At 45.6% G+C, this 24,137-nt stretch overlaps 2 protein-coding genes across 2 annotated transcripts in view; both read left to right on the forward strand.

Annotated features, from left to right (window-relative positions):
* Positions 1-24,137, forward strand: part of LOC306943030 (supervillin-like) — a 90,837-nt gene that overhangs the window by 49,658 nt on the left and 17,042 nt on the right. Inside the window, exons 14-28 of the mRNA XM_079529235.1 lie at positions 2,312-3,131; positions 6,649-7,204; positions 8,928-9,063; positions 11,111-11,161; positions 12,600-12,677; positions 13,709-13,856; positions 14,413-14,508; positions 15,013-15,093; positions 15,457-15,634; positions 16,427-16,599; positions 17,397-17,552; positions 20,704-20,840; positions 21,259-21,406; positions 22,090-22,235; positions 23,517-23,692. Of these exons, the coding sequence (XP_079385361.1) occupies positions 2,312-3,131; positions 6,649-7,204; positions 8,928-9,063; positions 11,111-11,161; positions 12,600-12,677; positions 13,709-13,856; positions 14,413-14,508; positions 15,013-15,093; positions 15,457-15,634; positions 16,427-16,599; positions 17,397-17,552; positions 20,704-20,840; positions 21,259-21,406; positions 22,090-22,235; positions 23,517-23,692 (3,080 nt within the window). The remainder of the gene's footprint in view (positions 1-2,311; positions 3,132-6,648; positions 7,205-8,927; positions 9,064-11,110; positions 11,162-12,599; positions 12,678-13,708; positions 13,857-14,412; positions 14,509-15,012; positions 15,094-15,456; positions 15,635-16,426; positions 16,600-17,396; positions 17,553-20,703; positions 20,841-21,258; positions 21,407-22,089; positions 22,236-23,516; positions 23,693-24,137) is intronic.
* LOC306943728 (inhibitor of growth protein 4-like) lies at positions 18,659-19,144 on the forward strand (the record flags this gene model as incomplete). The annotated part of the gene is made up of 1 exon (XM_079530256.1): positions 18,659-19,144. The coding sequence occupies one exon, from the start codon at positions 18,659-18,661 to the stop codon at positions 19,142-19,144; it is 486 nt and encodes a 161-aa protein (XP_079386382.1).

The raw sequence follows: 24,137 nt of genomic DNA on the forward strand, positions 1-24,137 counted from the left end.
AGATAAGATGAGGAAAGAGGAGATTTCCTGCAATGCGAGCAATTCAAAATGTATTTTTCAGCGACATCCGATCTGATTTGGGGAAGCAGATCACAAACGATATTCCTCCCTGCAAGGTTTCTATTTCCCTTTGTTTGGCCCCTTTTAGAAACACAGGGAAAACGAGGGCAAATGTAACAAAAGGGCCAGTCATTCCTATATGGAAAGGAACTGCTACATACATGCATGCTAAACTTTATGATTGCTTCTGAGAGTTCAGGCCCCTCCATGTTGTGTTTGTTTTGGAGGCTCTAAAAGAGCACCTCTTTTTATAGCAGCTACAAGTTAACTCTTAAACGCTTGCTCATACATATAACATAACTAGCACTGTGTGTTTCATCATGCTGCGCTGTATCCACTTTTGGCCTTTCACAAAAACTGCTTCCCCTCACAATTATAATGAGGTCAAATCTGCCTTTGATATTGAATGTCTGCACTGCAGAATGAAAATATACAGTTCAGTGCACAAATTGCAACCCAATCATCATTTTGAAATGGAAAATATCTTCTTTGTCGGTTTCTTAAGTTGAGTAGCGACAAAACTCTGAATGTTCATCTAGAGTTCACATTTTTCATAAAAAAAATCATTATATTTCAATCTAGACTAAACATGCCACTGCAGGCTGGATTGAAATCTGCCTGGTCTAGGTAAAGAGGGGCCACATCAGTGTCAGATATATGAATCACAGAAGTCAAACGGTCTCGCCGTCATGCTGTCAAATTATTGGAAAAAAAGAACATGCAAATTCCACACAGAAAGGCCATTTCGCCAACCCCGCCTCAGGTATGGGCACTGATGACACGGAGGGGGGAACACGGCCCCAGCGCCCACAGTGTCCCCAGCGGGAATCGAATCCAGGACCTTCTAGCTGTGAGGCGAAAGCGCTACCGACTGCCACCGTGCCCCCTAATGATTGAAAATTAACCACAAATTGAAACGAGAGATTCACAGTGTCTGGTATAGTTGAACTCCGCTCTGATATTACACAATGCTTGTGAATGTCAGACGAGATGCTTCTTAATGTCAGAGGATGGATGTTATGGGGGAGAATAATTGTTTTATATTGGTTTATGGCTGGCTCAATTAATTCATGCACTGACCTTTCCACATGCAGCCTCTGTAGAAGGTTCATATTATGAATGATTTGCCTGTACAGCTGATAATCTGTTTACTGTACAGTATATGGCCCAGTCTAATCTAATGTGCTTCTGTCTCCCATCCATTCACCCATGCATCCATCCATGCATCCATGCATCCATCCATCCATCCATGCATCCATCCATCCATCCATCCATCCATGCATCCATCCATCCATGCATCCATCATGTATTCATCCATGCATCCATCCATCCATCCATCCATGCATCCATCCATCCATCCATCCATCCATCCATGCATCCATCCATCCATGCATCCATCCATCCATGCATCCATCATGTATTCATCCATCCATCCATCCATCCATCCATCCATCCATGCATCCATGCATCCATCCATCCATCCATCCATCCATCCACCCATGCATCCATCCATCCATCCGTGCATCCATCCATCCATCCATCCATCCATGCATCCATCCATCCATCCATGCATCCATCCATACATGCATCCATCATGTATTCATCCATCCATCCATCCATCCATGCATCCATCCATCCATCCATCCATGCATCCATCCATCATGTATTCATCCATCCATCCATCCATCCATTCATCCATCCATCATGTATTCATCCATGCATCCATCCATCCATCCATCCATCATGTATTCATCCATCCATCCATCCATCATGTATTCATCCATCCATCCATCCATCCATCATGTATTCATCCATCCATGCATCCATCCATCATGTATTCATCCATGCATCCATCCATCCATGCATCCATCCATCCATCCATCCATCCATGCATCCATCCATGCATCCATCCATCCATGCATCCATCCATCCATCCATCCATCCATCATGTATTCATCCATGCATCCATCCATCCATGCATCCATCCATCATGTATTCATCCGTCCATCCATGCATCCATCCATGCATCCATCCATCCATGCATCCATCCATCCATCCATCATGTATTCATCCGTCCGTCCATCCATGCATCCATCCATCCATCCATCCATCCATAACGTCTAGGGCTGTCACGATTATGTGTCGTGTATTTTGCATTGAACGTTACAATCTGTCCGTCCTAATGTCTGACACTCTGTTTCTGTCCTCTGTCTTCCATACCCTGTGTCCCTTCTGACCTCCTGACCTCCAGCTTCAGAATGGCGATGGGGTCAAACTGGAGCCTCTGTCGGCGTCTCTGGTCCGCTCCGTGGCCGCCGTCACCTCCCAGGCCTCCGTCACCGCCGTAACCATGACGACAGCCGGTGGCGGCGGCAGAGGCGGCGACTGTGTCCCCCTAGTGGGGACGACCACCTCTGTCCCTTACAGTCCCGCCCAACAGCAGCCCCAGCCCCCCCCTACCTCCGGTGGAAGTGCCGGCAGCCGCCAGGAGATGGGGCTGAGGTACTTCTCCATGACCCAGAGAAGTGGGGACCCCAGCCCCCCTGAGCTGGAGCCACCGACCACCTCCCCTCCCCTCTCCGACCACCGCGATCTCAAAGGCCCCGCACCCCCTCCCCCTGCCGCGGCGGAGGCGACCTCTGCCCTCCGCTCCTCCGCCGGGCACCGGCAGCTGGCGGAGGGCTGGACCGAGAGGCAGGGGGGGGAGGAGGAGCTGGAGGGGAGGGGGAGACAGTGGGGAGGAGGAGCCGGAGAGGAGAGCCGCGGAGGCAGCGGCGGTAAGGGGCGTCTGCACTCCCCCGACAGGCACAGGGAGAGACAGACGCAGCAGCAGCATCAGCCCCCAGTGCCAGAGCCCCAGCCTCCGCTCCTCGACAACACCCCCCCTGTCAGGAGGGGCGAGCCGGAGCCGCTGTCCAGCCGGCGAGCCGCCGAGGGAGACTCCCAGGAGAGGAGGGAGAGGGCAGAAGGAGGAGGAGGGGGAAGCTTCCTGAGAGAGGCACACACGTCCTCCACACACGAGCTGCAGCGCACAGAGCGGAGCGGTGGCAGGAGCCGGGCTCCCGTCTCAGGTAAGGAGGCTCCTCCGGTACAGAGAAAACCAATGATGGAGAGGTGGAGAAAGGACAAGAACAGGAAGACAATATGAGACTGAGAGAGAGGTACATACTGTAGAGATGGAGAGATGAAGGAAGGCAACTGACAGGAAAGTGAGAGAGAGGAAAGATGGAGAGAGAGAGACAGAGTGAGGGAGAGAGGAAACGTTGTCACGATGGGGCGATTCCAATTATCCTCATTGTCTCATGCAGAGTGTTTCCACACACGCTCGCTTTCCGCCTGCTGCACACACTTGTCTCACTCGGGGGTATGTGATTTAGTTAGTGTACACATGGAGGGATACAGAGAGAGAGAGAGAGAGAGAGAGAGAGAGAGATGTCTGGTGCTGAATCTAATTAGCATATCTTTCCATGTATTTGCCCTGTGGCTTCCTTTGTCTATAAAGAGGAACCAGTGGTCCCCCTGACAGGCAGTTTGTCAGCATGCAGAGATGTCTACATGCATGCATGCATAGATGTCTGCATGCATGCATGCATCCCTAGATGTCTGCATGCATGCATGTTTTTTATTTATTTATTTGACCAGGAAAGGGCTGTGGTCTCTTTGCATGTGTGGTTTATGTCGTTGCAGCTATACAGTGAGTCCGTTAACAGGGCTGACCTGGTTTTGACGTGCTAATAATGCACATTGCTTCCAGGGATGGTCTTTTTCTCATGCATGATGCACACATATACAGTACTGTACATACTAGCATACAGGGACATGAAAGACATATACAGTACTGTACATACTAGCATACAGGGACATGAAAGACACATACAGTACTGTACATACTAGCATACAGGGACATGAAAGACACATACAGTACTCACTACTGTACATACTAGCATACAGGGACATGAAAGACATATACAGTACTGTACATACTAGCATACAGGGACATGAAAGACACATACAGTACTGTACATACTAGCATACAGGGTCATGAAAGACATATACAGTACTGTACATACTAGCATACAGGGACATGAAAGACACATACAGTACTGTACATACTAGCATACAGGGACATGAAAGACACATACAGTACTGTACATACTAGCATACAGGGACATGAAAGACACATACAGTACTGTACATACTAGCATACAGGGACATGAAAGACATATACAGTACTGTACATACTAGCATACAGGGACATGAAAGACACATACAGTACTGTACATACTAGCATACAGGGACATGAAAGACACATACAGTACTGTACACACTAGCATACAGGGACATGAAAGACACATACAGTACTGTACATACTAGCATACAGGGTCATGAAAGACACATACAGTACTGTACATACTAGCATACAGGGACATGAAAGACACATACAGTACTGTACATACTAGCATACAGGGACATGAAAGACACATACAGTACTGTACACACTAGCATACAGGGACATGAAAGACACATACAGTACTGTACATACTAGCATACAGGGTCATGAAAGACACATACAGTACTGTACATACTAGCATACAGGGACATGAAAGACATATACAGTACTGTACATACTAGCATACAGGGACATGAAAGACATATACAGTACTGTACATACTAGCATACAGGGACATGAAAGACACATACGGTACTGTACATACTAGCATACAGGGACATGAAAGACACATACAGTACTGTACATACTAGCATACAGGGACATGAAAGACATATACAGTACTGTACATACTAGCATAGGAGAAGAAGAGTGCAGGAACAACTGTCCAGCTGGTGAATAGGGCTGCCACGATTACACATTTAAGTTGACCATTCATTGTCACACAAATTATTTGGGGGGTTTGTGGCATTAACCCATTTAGACCTGAGGCCTAAAAAAAAGTATTCTAAATCCTACTAGTTTTATGAAAAACCTATGTTTCTATGTAACTGGTGCTCAACCTTTTTCATGTCGGCCAAATACAGAATTATCTGTATTTGGCCACGGACCTCCCAGAAGGAAAGATATGAGTTAAGAATATCAATATATATACACGTTTTCACAATTTTTCAAAAATAGCAGATCTACAAGCTCGTAGCGCGGCACCGAGTGCCACGCTATGAGCTTGTAGATCTGCTATTTTTCAATAGCTAAAGTATAACATGATGCTTAAAACACATGGGTTAAACATCGGAACATTATGAATAAAGAACACATTTCTGTTTGCCTGCTAATAAAAAAAATGCTCAGATCAGATTTGACAAATAGTTATTACTGACATTCACCTACTTCAAAAAAAGGTTAAAGAAATCACGGAAATCTGCTATTTCAGCTTCTTTTTTATTTTACGTATGAACATTTTTCAACATGGAAATGATTATGCCAATTGTGACAAAATATATATAAATAATTGCCATTAGACGATGATGTAATACTTGTGACGGGGCTACAGTGGTGAATGAAGGATGCAGAGTGCAGGGGAGGACACAGATATCTACTAGTGACGGGGCTACAGTGGTGAATGAAGGATGCAGAGTGCAGGGGAGGACACAGTGAGATCTACTAGTGATGGGGCTACAGTGGTGAATGAAGGATGTAGAGTGCAGGGGAGGACACAGTGAGATCTACTAGTGATGGGGCTACAGTGGTGAATGAAGGATGCAGAGTGCAGGGGAGGACACAGAGATCTACTAGTGACGGGGCTACAGTGGTGAATGAAGGATGCAGAGTGCAGGGGAGGACACAGTGAGATCTACTAGTGACGGGGCTACAGTGGTGAATGAAGGATGCAGAGTGCAGGGGAGGACACAGTGAGATCTACTAGTGACGGGGCTACAGTAGTGAATGAAGGATGTAGAGTGCAGGGGAGGACACAGTGAGATCTACTAGTGACTGGGCTACAGTGGTGAATGAAGGATGTAGAGTGCAGGGGAGGACACAGTGAGATCTACTAGTGACGGGGCTACAGTGGTGAATGAAGGATGCAGAGTGCAGGGGAGGACACAGTGAGATCTACTAGTGACGGGGCTACAGTGGTGAATGAAGGATGCAGAGTGCAGGGGAGGACACAGTGAGATCTACTAGTGACGGGGCTACAGTGGTGAATGAAGGATGCAGAGTGCAGGGGAGGACACAATGAGATCTTTGTCTGCAGCCTCTGGGCCTTTCTTTTAATTTACTCCTGCACGAAGAGACTGTGACTGGTGTGCAGCCTCTAGTGCATCTGGTGCATCATATACTATAGTGTGTGATTAACACCTACGCAGTGTGAATACTACAACTAGGCTTTGCGTGTGTGGTTTCAACGAATAACACTGTCTGCGTGTGTGTGTGTGTGTGCGTGTGCGTGTGCGTGCGCGTGCGCGTGCGCGTGTGTGTGCACACACACAGACAGAGATGAGCATATTGATTACACGTGAAATGATTTGCAATGCAAAGTATAACTCAGGTGCTATATGTGTTGCAACCTGTAAGTGGATGCATAATGCACGTATATGTGTGTGTTTCATAATGCACGTATATGTGTGTGTTTCTTTCAGACCTGCCAGACCACCCAGTGCCGTTGAGAGCTACAACAGCGACGGTATCGTCCAGGAGTGTGTCTCACTCCTCCAGCACCCAGCAGCAGCCCTTCAGCCAGCCACCCCAGACCCTGCCCAGTGTGTCTCACTCCTCCAGCACCCAGCAGCAGCCCTTCAGCCAGCCACCCCAGACCCTGTCCAAACCCTACACCCAACAACAACCACCTCCCACCCAACCCAAACCGCAGTCTTACATCCAACCCCAACCCCAGCCATACGTGCCCCCATCCCAGCCGCCTCCCACCACCACCACCCCTCCCAAAACATTCACCCAACCCCCGCAGACCCAGCCCAAACCTCAGGGCCCGGTCCAGCCCCTCCAGAAGCCCCAGCAGGTCCAGCCTCCTCCGCAGACCCTGCCCAAGCCGCAGTCTTTCCCCCAGCCGCTGGTCAAGTCCCAGTCCCTGCCTCTGGACCAGAGCGAGGACCAGAGCGAGCTGCTGTCCCCGTCCGGCTCCGGGGACCACCTGTCTTCTGACAACATGTCGGCCAAACAGATGTCCATCAAAGAGAGGTGCGTTGGTCGAATGGCGGCTGCATGCAGAGGCAGACAATTTGACCCCCAAAAAGTGTCCAATAAGTGTTCTTAAGTGTCATAGTGCATATGTGATTGAAACTGGATGAGTTGGTAGTTTCAAGTTTAAAATAGCAGATCATCGAGCTCACAGCGTGTCAGCTGCTCAACGTTAGATCAACGTTAAAACCCCTCAGCTATCAACCTTATCAAGTATACTTGATATGTTATGCACAAAGAAGGTTTCCTTGAACGGAAATGTGCCTATTCTGTGTATTAATTATTGAGCAAACTTGTAGACAGTGTATGGTGGTTTTTGATTCCTTGGATTGTACATGTCTGCTCTTCCAACACACCTGTCATTAAGATTTTATTCAGGTGTGCAAGAGACTTGAGGCTTAATGATTATAACCACTTACTCCCTACAGTATATACTTTGTTGCTTGGGATCCCCCAAGTAAAGGGTCTATCTATACTCGGTCCCATTTTTCCGCCCCCTCTATACCAAATGTACAATCTACAAGAACAAATCGTGTCGCATGGCGTTGTAGATCTGCTATTTCTATGTTCGCCAGGTTCACCAATGATCTCCTGTATTATGACATGCCCAGAATATGGATGCTACTGCAGGGTTCGTGTGCTTAAAATGAGATCTGCTTGAAACATTTTGCATTATTCTAATATCATTTATAATAAAATCAGGCCATAGCAAACGCAAACTTCTCTGCTGGTGCGTGTCCTTCCTCGTGATGCTTCGGTATGTCTCCTGCCACCGCCCCTCCTCTTTTTTTCCTTTTTTTTTTTTTACCTTTGTGGAGGTGAGCAGGAAAGTGTTTATTTTTAGCAAGCGTTGCAGCTCCCCTTTCCGGCTGGTGGAGACAGAACTGTGTGGACTGGAAGGAATCCCGTGAGATTTAGCTCGGTTCTGGAGCTTTACTCCTCCTAATGCCCTCATTTCTGCCCTGTCCACGCTGAAGTAGCGGCGACGATGACATACTTTTCCTCCAGCGCTAAGCCATCCGTTAGCAGTGCTCCTCGTGTAGCACTGAGAGCCTTTTTTCACACACACGAACGCACACTTTTTAGGCTGTGAAAAAATAAATATCTGGCCTGATTCATTCAGATGACTCCTGGAACATTGATGGAAGCTATAACAGTAGCAGTGCAATTCAGCATCCAAACTGCATTTTCATTGTACTGTAGGTAGACCATCACACTGGCCGTTAAGCAGACAGTCACAGGATGGCATTGGTTTCTACCAGAAAATGTAATATACATTAGAGATACGTAAGTGATTTATACACGTGAACCATTTGTACGCCTCTGAGGCCCCTTTTTCTATGAACTTTGGTTCTAGAACTGGTTCCGTTCTAGATTCTTGGAACTTTGGTGCTTTCACGGAACCGACTGCCATGTTTTGGTTCCAGTTCCGACCAAACTTTTAGGGTTCTGAACCAATTCATTTTCAGTGGAAACACTCTGAACTGGTTCAATATTAGGCAGGACAAAATAACTAAACTGGTTCAACCCCAGTGGAAAAGGGGAGTTATAGGTGTCCGTGGGCCTAATGTATAGTAAATTGGGGGACGTGCTTGAAATGAAAAAGCTTGTGAACCACTGTCATAGTGTGTACTGTAGCATTATCTGACATGTTTTGCATGCAGTACGGTAAATACCTGGTGATCCTTGTAACAGGTGACTGTGTCTGTGTCCTCTTCCTCAGACTGGCGCTGCTGAAGAAGAGTGGCGAGGAGGACTGGAGGAACAGGATCAATAAGAAGCAGGAGGTGGTGAAGGTGGTGTCCAGTGAGCAGCAGTCCCAGCTATGGGAGACATGCGAGCAGACCTACCAGAACAAGGTCAGTGTCGTCAGCAAAGAGTTGTGTTCAACACGTATACATGTTCACTGGTGGAAAAATGTACAATGTACATTTTGTACTAGGATCAAAAGTAAAATTATCCAAACTGCAATATAGAAATAAGAAAAAGTACGGAATTCAAAATTCACTTCACAAAGTATTGGTATCAAAATATACTTAAGGTACCAAAAGCAAAAGTAGTCATTGTGCAGAATGTCCCATTTCAAGTTTCAAATGTATGAAATCTTTTGAAAATAGCTGATCTACAAGCTTCGCTTATGAAACTGTATAAAGGTGGCATTTGGGTGAGTGAGGGTTGTCACATATCACATCACACAATATCACATCACACCGACCATCTATAACATCATATGATATCACATCACACCATCTATAACATAATATCATGTTTTAAAAGGAACATCACCTTACCCCAACGTATAACCAGCCATAATTCCACAGTATACAGTACAGTCCCTCCCAGTGTTCATTTTACCCAGAGTCTAAGTTTTACACTCTCAGAGTTGAAGCTTAACTCACAACTAGATTAGTGATTAAATTGTTATGTTAACCAATCTGGATGATTTGAGTATATTTATACAATCAACTAACATTACTGCAGTGGTTGTATTCGGTCTCCTCCCTAATCTTCCATTGAGACATTTAGATCTTGTGATCAGGTATAGGACCATCCTGTTGGCTTCATCATATTATGGGTTACAGATTGCAGCTGCAAATTAACAGAGAGGATGTAATATTTTAGGGGCACACACACACGCACGCACGCACGCACGCACGCACGCACGCACGCACGCACGCACGCACGCACGCACGCACGCACGCACGCACGCACGCACGCACGCACGCACGCACGCACGCACGCACGCACGCACGCACGCACACACACACACACACACACACACACACACACACACACACACACACACACACACACACACACACACACACACACACACACACACACTTGACCCATCTGTTGTACCAGATCAGGGGCAGGGTGCAGTTTCTACTATAAAGTAGGCAGCATATGGGAGAGTCTCTCTCTAAGGAATTAGGAGTCTGGGACATTTGAGAGACCCCATCCCCCCGTCCCCGTCTCTCCCTCTCTCGCTCTTCTTCAAGATCATCTCAGATCAAGACACTGCAGATGGAGTTTCACTTTAATGTCCAGGCCTAATGCGTTTAGTCCATTTGACACTAACTAGGACATATGGCGTCATTGTCTTTGTGTGTCACATTCACGGCGAGCCATCGGCAAGTATAATATATGTACCACACTGTAATTTGCATAGGCCTGCTGTATGTTACAAATTAGTTTCATAATGGTGTGTTCACAAGGGGCAGATGCAAAGATGCAGTCTACCATTCATTGTCAATGGAAGCCAGCGACGTGAAGCTACGAAGAAAATCCGACGTTTGTAAAAGATACAAAGCTGTACAAAGCTACAAATTTAAGCTGAGCTGGGTTCCACATCCTGATGCAAAGCTACAAAGCTTTTTTTTTGAGTGGTGCAAACCACTCCAACAACTGGCTTTGTTAGTACCCGTGTGTGTTTGTGCCTGTACAGGTGAGCATGGTTACTATGGTCACTGACATTACGTCAGACCACAGCTGATCAGGCTATATAAGTCCTTGCACCACTCAGTTCACACGGGTGTGATTTTTTTATCTCCCCGCTGGCCGCCGCGCCTCCGACACACGTCACTACGGATGCACGCTTGATGACATCAACGACCGCGTGAGCATTGCAACAGATGTACAATGTGACAAATATGCTGTGATCTTTGCATCTTTGCATATGTCTTGTGTGAATGCAACATAACACATACAGACAAAACTAGGCCTACCTTGAAATTGAACTCAAATTCATTGAGAGAACAGCTAGGGAAACTGTCTGCTTATACTTGGTCGGTAGGTAGATGGTAATCCTGCAGGGACTCAGGGAGTACAGGCAGTCCTAAACCTATATTAGGATGACAATAGCTCCTCTCTGACCTCCTGCTTCCCCTGTGTTCATCCAATCAGGAAGAAAGGATGGTCATTCAGGAGTACTCTGCTGTGTCGGAACAGCTGTGGGTAAGCTTGGCATGATGAGGACCCCCCTACCCTCCCTTCCCTTCCCCTCCTCCGGGCTACACCCAATCTTGTCTGATCACAGCTTGTACAGTATGTTGAGTGTTGTGTGACGCTGTTTGCAGTGTGGGGTTGGTCGTGCTGCAGATGTTCTGTAGCAGTTCTCTCTCTGGGTGGACGGGTGCTGCTTGATGTTGGTTGACGTTGCAACGCTGACCCTGCAGTTCTCGCTGATTCTGACTGTGTGTCTGTACTACTACTAATAATCCGATGTGCCTGATCGAACGGCCTGTCGCATTTGCGTGCACAAGCAGTGCCAGTGTGGCTCCCATGTGGATGATATCATATTGATGATATGATGATGACGTCACTCTTGCCCAAAATAGTACGTCATCACCTTCTGCATCTATTGTTCTATGCTTTGCATGATTCCGACATTACGTCGTATGAAAAACTAACCCCTACCGAACCACACCGCAATGACAATAAAGGTGCATGCACTCAGAATCGATATAATTTATTACTGGCATATCGATGACGTCATACTGTGTTGATTACGATTGTGTACTCCGAATTTGGGCACAGAGTCTAGACACTCTTGTATAGACAGCTAGCCTCTTACAGAGCCCCACCATAAGTGACTTTAATAAAGAGCTCAATAGGGTCGCTGCACATGATGTACAGAACGTACGTGGAACGTGGAACTGGTGCAGAGACGTTTTGATCAGGAACACAGCTGCAGTATGCATGGCCACTTAACTCCGGGGCATCATTTCACAAACGATCGCTTTACTTTATTTGTTTTTTTGCACAATACCATACAGTACATGATTTAATTTAAATTTACCGGAATTAGCAGGAATGCCCATTTCCAGCCACAGTCCCCACTCTGATCGGTGGGCTCTGAATTGATGCTGTCCACATTTCGTTTGAAATAGCGTCCCGCATGTGTGTGTTTCCCATTTAAGGTCCAATTTAAATGAAAAATGACTAAAAGGATGATCTATACTTTGTTGCCCACTTGTGTTGCACACCCCGGAAATAGCTGATCTACAAGCTCAGTTGTGAACTTGTAGATCAGCTATGTAATATGCATACACTGGGTGCGTATAAATCAGGCATTATGCAGAACAGTGACTGCTTTGACGTCACGCGTTGCAGTGAATGATTAATTAAATTAACAACAATGATGAATCCTCTGTCAGGATTCAAATCCCTCCTCCTCACACAAACACACACACACACACGCACACGCACGCGCACACACACACACACGCACACACACGCGCACGCACACGCACACGCACACGCACACGCACCAACAGCCATCTTATACACTTGCATGCATGCCCATCACTGTTCCATTTCACCCTCCCTCACTCTTCCCATATTTTCCCTGTCCTTTCTTTCTCATCCGTTCGTTCACCTCTACCTCCCTCAGGAGCCTGTGTTCTCTTCCACCTATTCTCCTCCTCTCTCCCTCGGTCACCAGTGTCAATATGTTGACCCTCACGGCCAGGTAAGGACATGCACCTGTCCCCCCCCCCCCCCCCCCCCCCCACACACACACACACACGCACATCCAATGGGCTGCATGGACGAGAGCGCAATACACACTCCTTTCGGTTTGATGTCCATTAGTAGTTAGTGTATACCATATGCATTAAGAACTCCACTGGTATATTAACCTTTTTACTTAACAATGTTGCAAAGTGCTGGAAAAATACAGCACTTTTAAACAAGCTAAAAGCTCTATTCTGATACAGTAGTAACACAGCGTGTTGTTTGTTCATTAACAGGGGTCTCCCCTGTCTCTCCAGCGCCTTACCCTAGAACATTAAACCCAGTTAACCCGGGTTTAGTCAAACTGGGACCAGTGGAAAAATCCAATACACCAATTTTTTTTTTTACACTGGACCAGGAATTCTTTCTCACATGTTCCAGGAATGGGTGGACCAAAGTTCCCAAATCCATTGTTTTGTCCCAGCGATCACCCCAATGATAGGGATTCTTTCTGCTTGGTTTGGTCCAAGGGGGCAGGCAGGCTTTCCAACGTTGAAGCTCTGGGTCCTAGTGGTAGGAGGAGAGACTACAGGCGGACCCGTGGATTCATGACCGGGAAACCCCGTGCAGCTGGGCTTTAACGTTGAGCGCTCGGTTTCCCTACGTCACTCAGGACCTCAAAGTTGAGGTCCTGGGAGGGACTTCCGGCAGTCTTCCGGGTGCTTCAAAACGCCACTGAGCAACTTCCACTGACATGAATAGCTGGGGGGGCGGAGCTTCGCGCCAGTTCAGTCTCTATTATATATATACTCTATGGTTTGGTCCCATCTTTTAGAAGTCAATGTACGGACAATAACAATTTAGAATTGATCGTGCATATTTTGCTTTCCAACTGTTCTAATGAATCTGATTTGACATATTGACTTAATTCATTGGGTTTACCTGGCAAAAAAGACCACTTTGCCTGTCTCCAAGTGTGTCTCCCTCTGCACAGTGTCACATTATGCGTGTCTGTCTGTCTGTGTGTCTACATGTGTGTCTGTACAGAGGGTGGGAGATGAGATTGACGCCAAGATGTCCATTGAGGAGAGAAAAATGATGATCTCGACCCGTGAGGATGATTGGAAGTCCAAGGGGAAGGGAGTGGCCAACGATTCCAGTCAGTACACCGTGGCTGCACGCATGGTCAAGAAAGGTCTGTTTGCATGGATCAGCGAATCCCTATGACTATTAAGCCCATCTTTAGAAACGGTAAAACACACCGCTCACCTGATTTCAGGCTTAGCTAGGTTGCTGGAGCTTAAAAATACCAGTTAACCAGTTAACAGGACCTGTTTTGGTGTTTTAAGCATTATGTTATACTTTAGCTCTTGAAAAATAGCAGATCTAGCGCTACGAGCGTGTAGATCTGCGTGTAGATTTTTTTTTTTAACTCAAATCTTTGCTTCTGGGGGGTCCCTGGAACAACATATTTTCAGATGGGGGTCCGCAGCCGAATACAGATAATTCTGAGGGTCCTTGACATGAAAAAGGTTGAGCACCACTGATATAGAAACATTTTAATCAACCTCAGTCCTCAATGGGTTAACTGAGAAAACAGCATCCAAACATTCAGAGATTCACAACCTGTGCCTGGGCCGAGGCCCTCTGGTGGCCCGTGACACTATTGCAACATTCATTTCAAAAATATAAAATAATACAATAAAATGAGTTTTCATCTCAATTGTGTTCTCTGTGTCCTCACTCCTCAGGCCTGGCTGCCTCCTCCTCAGTAATCAGCCCCATCCTGTTACCGATCTCCACTAAAATCAAGAGCATCACACCTGCCGTCAACAAACCATCAGAAGGTGAGACTCGCTCACGAGGCCTGTGTCATCATGGCCATGACGGCTGTCCCGAATAAACACATTTCAAGTCAACTAATGTCTGTGTGTCGAGCCACGTTGGCCAATCAGGGAAGTCGATGCACGTCACTTCCCCCTGACACACCTATCAGGTTTGGTGTGTCCTCCGCAGACCCACGGTCAGACACGGTCAGACAGACAGACAGACAGACAGACAGACGTCTAGACAGACAGACAGACAGACAGACAGAAAGACAGACAGACAGACAGACAGACAGACAGACAGACAGACAGACAGACAGACAGACAGACAGACAGACAGACAGACAGACAGACAGACAGACAGACAGACAGACAGACAGACAGACAGACAGACAGACAGATATACACAGGTTTCGTGATAGTCAAGAATATCATTTGAAACAAATTTGCGCTTTGTTCCAGACTGCTTACACTGGTATATTTGTTCCCTCTCATACTGCTTATACTGGCATTTTTCACTCATAGAAATTGAAGCCAAACCAGAGATGGAGTCAGACAAGAAGCTTGACAAGTTGGAGATCTTTTTGGGCCGTCTGAATAGCAAAGGTAAGTGCTTCCATTACAATATACAGTACAGCAGTCCCATGAACCTTTCAACAAAAGAAAGGTGAGAATGGAATTGAGACTGTTTGCCTGGATCCTACCTCAGACCCATCTCAATCGTGATTGGGCAATAGTATTCACCTACCCAACACCAGACCCCTCTCAATTGTGATTGGTCAATAGTATTCACCTACCCAGACTACAAACGGAACTTCTGACACCCAAATAATATTGTCCCGTGCCTACAGATTCTGAATAAGCTGATTCTGAATAAGCTGTAGAATGCAAAGAATGCAAACTCTAAAAATAAAAATAAATAAATGCTTGTGCATTAGTGTCACACCTTTCCCCGTTGTGTTTTCATAGTTGCCAGTCTGCAGGAGACGACGCTGACCGTAACAGAGAAGGCGGTGAAGGAAGTGATGAAGCTGGACGACGAGATCTTCTCCAAGTTCTACAGACATGTGGCCGACTTCCCGCGAATGCCCACCAGGATCGAGATCGATGAAGACTTTGACGCCATATTTGGTTCTCAGGGTCCCAAGTAAGCCGATGGCGCTGGATGGAGCTGGCAAGCAGATGGCTTGTACAAAACAAAACGTTCACTCTCGAGCAGTGTTGATTTCGTCGACTAAAACTATGACGAAAGATGTTCGTCGACTACTTTTTTTCACTGACGCGATGCGATGCATTGTGAGCTTGTAGATCTGCTACTATTTTTATTTTATTTTATTTTTTAATTGTGAAATGGGACATTCTGCATAACGAGTACATTTACTTTTGGTACTTTAAGTACATTTGGACGCCAATACTTTAGTACTTTTACTCAAGTAAATGTTGAATTCCGGACTCTTACTTGTAACAGAGTATTTCTACATTGCATATTGATACATACATAAGTACTTTGTCCAACACAGTGGTTCCCAAAGTGGGGTCCTTGAGAGAGTTCCAGGGGGTCCCCAACTAAATGGGAATTAGGAACCAAATGGACCCTTATGGGTCTGTAACTCAGAGAGTGTACAATTTGTACACTGTCAGAGTTAAATTAACCTTGATTTTACAATATACATTGGGGTCCCAGAGATAAAAAGGCCATTAAATGTGGGACCGTAGCTTAATTCAGGTCAAACAGGGGGCCCTTGAAATGAAAATGGTTGAAGATCACTGCTAGAGCCATACAAATCCTCTCTTATGGGGTCCTTGGCATATATTTTCAAATGGGGGGGTGTGTGTGGGGGGGGTCCGCTGGCTAATGAGTATCATTTCGGGGGTCCTTGACATGAAAAAAGTTTGGGAACTCCTGTACTAACATGTTCCTGTCCATCCGTCTGTCCAGGCTGACCTCGGCCATGGTGCAGCACAAGCGCTCGGTGCGTCCCTCCAGGAACGTCCAGTCTTCCAGGAACCCGATGAAGATGCTGGCAGCCAGGGAGGACATCAGGCACGAGTACACGGAGCAGAGGCTCAACGTGGCTCAGCTGGAGACCAAGAGGATCAAGGCCGAGAAGAGTGAGTGGAGTGCTTTGGAAGGATGGCTTTGTGTGTGTGAGAAAGAAAGAAAGAAAGAAAGAAACGTCTACCAAGTAAAAGCAGACAGTTTCTCTGTTCTCTGAATATGTATTCAGTGGTAGCCTGGGCAGCATTCCTTTTGGGTTTATGATCTGGTCGGGAGCGGATGATATCGCTACATCATGTTGTAGTCATTGTTTTGTAGTCATCAGGCAGGAACCATCAATCTGGAACTTCCTTTTTTCCAGATTGATTTTGTGTAAAATTATTATTATTATTATTATTATTATTATTTTTTCATTATGTCAATTACGTCAACTGGAGTGCTGGATTTTGACGTAAATTACGTCAATACCGCCAACGGGAGTTCAAGGGTTAACATGTGCTGTGTGTGTGTGTGTCTGTGCTGTGCTGCAGTGAACAAGACTTCAGAGTATTAACGTGTGCTGTGTGTGTGTGTGTGTGTGTGTGTCTGTGCTGCAGTGAAGACGTCAGAGTATTAACGTGTGCTGTGTGTGTGTCTGTGCTGCAGTGAAGACGTCAGAGTATTAACGTGTGCTGTGTGTGTGTCTGTGCTGCAGTGAAGACGTCAGAGTATTAACGTGTGCTGTGTGTGTGTCTGTGCTGCAGTGAAGACGTCAGAGTATTAACGTGTGCTGTGTGTGTGTCTGTATCTGTGCTGCAGTGAACAAGACGTCAGAGTATTAACATGTTCTGTGTGTGTCTGTGTCTGTGCTGCAGTGACCAAGACGTCAGAGTATTAACATGTGCTGTGTGTGTCTGTGTCTGTGCTGCAGTGACCAAGACGTCAGAGTATTCGGAGGCGGCTCTGGCAGGTCTGGCCAGCAAGGAGAACTTCAGCAGCGTGAGTCTGCGCAGCATCAACATCTCCGACCAGATGTCCAACAACAGCGCCGTGCCATACAAGACCCTCATGCTCATGCACATCAAAGGTGAAAACAAAACACACCGTGTTTGCTGCGCTGTGTTCTTAGTTAACCCATTTAGACCTGAGGACGATTCTACAAAAGTTTTCTGAAAAACCCATGTTTCTATGTCAGTCATTCTCAAAACATTTTCATGTCAAGGACCCCCAAAAATATATGTAATTGGCCGCCGACCCCCATCTGAAAGTATGTTGTTCCAGGGACCTCCTCGGAAGCAAACATTTGAGTTAAAAACGTTCCCTCTGAAAGAATATATATTCAAAGATTTGCACCACATTTTCACTATTTTTCAATAGCTAAAGTCTAACATAATGCTTAAAACACCAAAAGGGGTTCCCGTCCTGAATGGGTTGAAAAAGGGTCTTGCAGGCAGTGAAAGTCAATGCATGAATGAAAGGACTCCCGCACACTGTCTTCACTTACAGTAAAAAAAAGTACTTCATGATAATACAACCTTTCGGTCGCACTGGCCTTCATCAGGTATCTGCCGCGTTGTGAGCTTGTAGATCGGCTTAAACATTGAGTCTTCTAATTTATGGAATTTCTTCGAATATTCTGTAATTTCTTCGTGAAATTACTGAAAAAATCATTGAATTTGTTTTTAATTAACTTTTTTTTGGGAATCTTTTTTGGTGTTTTTTATTTTTTTTTAAATTAAAAACAAAATATAGGAAACCAAAAATAAAGGGACTAATACAAATGTGTCTGTGACCCACAAAAGTGATAAAGGTTTAAGCCCAATCAGAGCCCTGTTGACTTTAATTACAACCAGAGCCATATAAGGAGAATTGCGTCACTCCGGTTCACTTCATCTGGCTAGGTCTTCTACAGTACATAGCCTTCTATTGGCGAATAGTGACAAAGCCCTGAACAGGAAGTTTACGCCCCGGAATGCAATGCACCAGAGTCTATGGGCGTTTGTCACTATTTCGAGTTACATGAACTACGTGACCGCTGTCGTGTCTGATCCCTCATTAGCGTGACTCTCCCAATAGATGACCATCTATGACGTATGACTCCAAATTTGGGCACGGTTCCTGCCAAATCAGAGCCCCGTTGACTTTAATTATAACATTAGTATCAAAAGTCACGTTTATTTAGACATTTCCGAGATGTCGGCGGGAATGTATTTGCAGCAGTTTTTAGACAGCATGGAGAGCCTTCCGTTCAAACTGCAGCAGAACTTCAATCTGATGCGGGACCTGGACAGACGCACAGAGGATCTGAAGAGCCACATAGACTCCCTGACTGAAGAGTACATGTCCAACGCTCGCACTCTACCCTCCGAGCAGAAACTCTCCATGCTGAGGCACATTCAGCGGTCCTACAGCAAATGCAAAGGGTTTGGAGATGATAAAGTACGGCTGTCCGTGCAGAGCGACAAAATGGTCGACGAGCACATCAGGCGTCTGGACGCTGACCTGGCTCGGTTCGAGGCCGGCCTGGAGGAGAGCACCGACTGTGACCCCGCCTCCGGTGGAGGAAAGAAAAAAGAATCCAAGCGTAAGGAGAAGAAGGCGGCCAAAACCAAGTCTAAAGTGAAGAGGAGCACACAGAAGAAAGTCACACGCTGCCCTCAACATAGGAAGAGGAAATGAAGTGACCTGGATACCCGAAACAAAATGAACCGTCACTAATCAGAATCTGGAGGATTTTATTTACTTCCGAATCGTCGGTTATTTGTGTTTTTTCTGCTCAAAATGGGATAAAGTCCATGTTTGGGAGCTTATAAAACATTAATCCGAGCTTGCGCTAATAATAATAATCCTCCCGGCGATCGTCCACAGCCTGGAGTGAGGCTAGACTACAGATATGGAGGGCTATCACTTCTTCTTTGCTTTTTCACGCATTTCACTGGCACTGGCCTCACGATCCTGCCTCTGGTAACGGGAGGGAATGTGTTAAAGTGGTTGAAAATATTTCAGGTAAAATACACCATTTGGCTATGGATGCTTTAATTGAATGTTTTATTGGTTAAAAAAACATAATTAAAAGTATGTTCTTATCAAAACCATGCAATGGAGCCAGTATGGACATTTTCTACATATTGACGTTGTTGTCAACCCACACTTTGGTTTGGTATTTTCTGACCCATTTGCTTACTATGTGGGTCAAACAAAAATAATGTGTTTGTTACTGCCTGGCTGGCACTCTGGGGCAGGGGAGGCGGCCGTGAACAAGCCAAAATAACCGCATAGAACCAAAATAATGAATACAAATTAAAAAAATGCCATAAAACTGAAGAAAAAAAAACCCCACATTTTTTTACACCCACGCGCACGTGCACGCAGCATTGGGCTCGGCCAGTTGAAAAAATGTCCCCCCCACCTTGGTAGTCACAGATACGTACGTCACTGATTCATTCAGAGATTTGTGAATGGGGTCGGGAGGCATACTATGGTCCGACGGAGCATTGGTTCGACATGCGTCCGCACCTCGGACTAGCGCCTGCTCCCGTGCTTGTGGTTATGGTTAGGTTAGGGTTTGAGGTGGGTTGTCGTGTTTCGGACCAATGACTCGTCGGACCAAACAGTAAACACATGCACTCAATGGGGTCAGGGGCTTTATTACTATGAATCACTGCGTCATCAAAGTACCCTCATTACATCACAACCAGCTGAGCTTTGTGACTCAGCTTATCCCCATAGGAATTATACAATGATCTCAGTCTATGAGTCACAGAGATACTGACTGCTGACTGTGACTTGGTCTTGAGACAGCATGTCGCTAATGCCAAGAGTCTTATCTGATTTCCATTTTGTGGCATACATTCAAGGTTTGAAACAAAGCTAATACACAGTCTTCTGGTTTCTCCCTGGACTAGAGGTTCAAACGGCATCGAAGTCATGTCATAACATCACTTATAGATTTGTACTTCTTCAGATGCTATTCACCCATAGTGAAATTTAATTAAAAATGTATGTTAAATGTGTTATATGTGCCCTGTTTTTGTCTCCCTTTCGCTACAGTGCAAACAAGCTAGACTATACAGGCACTCCTCAAACTTAAATTTGTCATTTCACATTTTGTAATTTCTAGGTTTTTTTATGCAAATGAAAGCCACTGTTCATGGCCCTTTCTTTATAGGCTGAGCATGACCCATGAAATCCACACAAGACACATAACAGTCAATACAATTTCTCTGTGTTCTACTCAGGCCGTCGCCATGTCCAGACAAGACTAGTGGAGCCCAGAGCGTCGTCGCTGAACAGTGGAGACTGTTTCCTGTTAGTCACACCTGACCAGTGCTTCGTATGGATAGGAGAGTTCTCCAATGTCATCGAGAAAGCTAAGGTCTGTCTCACATACTGTCCCCAATGTCACAGAGAGAGCTAAGGTCTGTCTCACATACTGTCCCCAATGTCACAGAGAGAGCTAAGGTCTGTCTCACATACTGTCCCCAATGTCATAGAGAGAGCTAAGGTCTGTCTCACATACTGTCCCCAATGTCACAGAGAGAGCTACGGTCTGTCTCACATACTGTCTCCAATGTTACAGAGAGAGCTAAGGTCTGTCTGGCATACTGTCCCCAATGTCATAGAGAGAGCTAAGGTCTGTCTCACATACTGTCCCCAATGTCATAGAGAGAGCTAAGGTCTGTCTCACATACTGTCCCCAATGTCATCTAAGGCCTAATCTGGCACAATGCATACCAAACTAGGGGTAACATGGATCTACAGGGAAACTAAATCTTGGCATGTGTCCTCTCCAGGCATCAGACCTGGCCACGTACATCCAGACCAAGAAGGACCTGGGCTGCAGAGCTGGCCTGGTCCACACCATCAAAGAGGGGGTCAATGCACAGGGGACTGAAGCCCAGGAGTTCTGGAAGGCCTTGGGAGGCCAGGCCGCATACCAACGTAAGAGGCCCTTTCCATCCTAAAGGAGAGGTTTTAATCATTACTAAAAATAGACACGCATCAAGTTATTCTTCTGTAGCTTATCTTCGTATAATTAGTTCTCACTTATGCTTATGCTTATTATAATATATGGTACAATTTCCATATAAGCCATTGTTACTGCGTTAATAATTAAAAAACCCATGGTGTCACTTGGTAGGCAGGTTTCTGAACTGTCTACAGCCCTCCTCTGACTGAGACACAAACTAAAAAAGGCCATGCGTGTGTTGAAATGTGGCAAGGGCCAGTTGAAAACCCTGGTAATTATTAATAGGATTATTTCTGATAAATGAGCTCTTTTCGTCTGGCTTCCCATGTGTTTTAATTTGGCTGTGCATTCAAGACTCACTCGGCTTGTCATGGCCAGTGTAAACGCAGCCTTATCCTTCTGCAACTTCATCATCACCCTCTTCCATGTTCGTCTCTCCTGTCTCCGACACTTTGTCAAGCCAATTTAGAGGCTTTTCCATAAGTGACATAATTTAGAGGCTTTTCCAAAAGTGACATAATTTACTCCATATATACAATAGTGAAATCGAATTTGAACGTTGTGTTTGCAAATGAGAACCCCTGACTTATGAAACACATCGACCCAAATTGTGTATATTATTAATTTACGTGCATTGTGTTTTCCCTCTCCCCAGCCGCGGGCCCCCCAGAGGACGACGAGCAGTTTGAGACGGCCATCGTGGAGACCAACTGCATTTTCCGCCTGCTGGACGACAAGCTGGTGCCTGACGATGAGGAATGGGGCAAGGTCCCACGCTGCTCCCTGCTGCAGTCCAAGGAGGTGAGAGGGTTAGATGAGGAATGGGGCAAGGTCCCAGGGAAAGACTCTGGGCACTTCACTGCCCACTGTAGTTGTCGTAGATGTTTAACAATAATGTAACTCGTGAGAGTGTAAAATGAAACCAAATTTGGTTTCATTTTACGCTCTCAAGAGTTAAAGATCTATGAGGGTCCATTTGGTTGCCAACCAACTCTCCATCATTTAGCTGGGGACCACCTGGAACCCCCTCAAGGGCCACTGGTGGTCCCCGGACCACTGGTTGAAAACCACTGGTCCAGACAGATGCTAGGTAGATGCTAGGTTCATTGTTTACCTGGTATCAGAGAGACTCACATGTTTTACTTAAGTAACTACTCCGTTGAAAGTAAATGTCCGGAATTCAAAGTATTGGTATCAAAAATGTAATGTACTTAAAGTACCAAAAGTAGAACGTACTCATTATGCAGAATGTCCCATGCATTTCATATTTTCAAATGTATACAAATCTTTTGAAAATAGCAGATCTACAAGCTCACAATGCGTCGCATTGCCGAATTGTATATAGTGCTGAAGTGGTAATGTTTTGTAATAATAATCCAAATCTATAAAGTAACTAGCAACTAAAGTTTTAGAGTAAAAGTACAATATTTGCCTAGTGGAGTAGAAGTAAAAGTATTTGTACTTTACTCAAGTAGAGTAATTGTACTTATTAAGTACACTACTTGAATAAATATTATATAGTTATTTTCCACTCATTTTCTTGTTTTATTATCGACACAGGTAGTGAAGGAATGCTCAGAGGGAGACAGAAAATAGAGATGGATTTATTTCTAGGTCTGGAATGAACTAATCGCTATTATCAGATAACCGCATGTTGTGAATCCAGAATCTGTATTATAGGCACAAGGGACAAGCATTCTTTGGTTGAAGTGTTCTAGTTTCCTTTTGTAGACCGCTTGTAGTCTGGCGAGTGCTATTGACTAGTCACCATTGAGTGAGTGTTGATGACACAGGGTTTAGCATAGTGTGGAGAGCAAAAGAGGCTAAATGCTTTTCTTGAACTTTTAACTGTGTAAAACAGACAATCTGGTCATACACTCCATGGATAATTGGATGTAAACAATGACCGATGCATGGTGGAGGATGGATGTCTCAGGCTGGATATCCGCTGGCTTACAACCGGAAGCCCAGAAATATTGTTTTGGCTATTTTTTGTAGATTAACATTTTTCCACTTTGTCGTATGACAAAAAGTATAATGGTGCCTAAATTGATAAAGGGTCTGTGCACTGTGCCGTTGCAGGTGTTGGTGTTTGACCTGGGCAGCGAGGTGTACGTGTGGCACGGTAAGGACGTGACCCTTGCTCAAAGGAAGGTGGCCTTCCAGCTGGCCAAACACCTCTGGAATGGAACCTTCGACTACACCTGCTGCGACGTCAACCCTCTGGACCCTGGAGGCGCCAACACACTCATCCCCAGGTGGGCACGCACACGCGCACACACACAGCTTTCAGCATGAGCATTGTCTTATAGAGGGTATGCGCGTGACATCATCATCAAACCAGGAAGTTATGCAGGAACGCCTACTGAGTGGCAAAAAACGACTTTCTGGCCTTGACAGCCCATACATCCACACAGAAAAGTCATATCTGATTGCATTAAACAACATTAAACAATGTTAAACTCACTTTGCCTGTTGCTTTGCCACTCGATTTGCCACTCGATGTGCCATTCACTTTAAGCATGCGCATACTCTCTATTGTGGGTGAAAGTTGTGTTATTGGGATTATAGCGCCACGAAACAACCATCTATTTGTTCAGTATCTGCTGCAAACACATCCAGTATGCATATTGCATAAGCATTTACACGAGCACTCATGTGCAGTGCATCCAATAGAGCACCGAAGTCTGACGTCAATATCGG

This window comes from Electrona antarctica, assembly GCF_951216825.1.
Source record: "Electrona antarctica genome assembly, chromosome: 19".
In the NCBI taxonomy this organism is placed as follows: domain Eukaryota; kingdom Metazoa; phylum Chordata; class Actinopteri; order Myctophiformes; family Myctophidae; genus Electrona; species Electrona antarctica.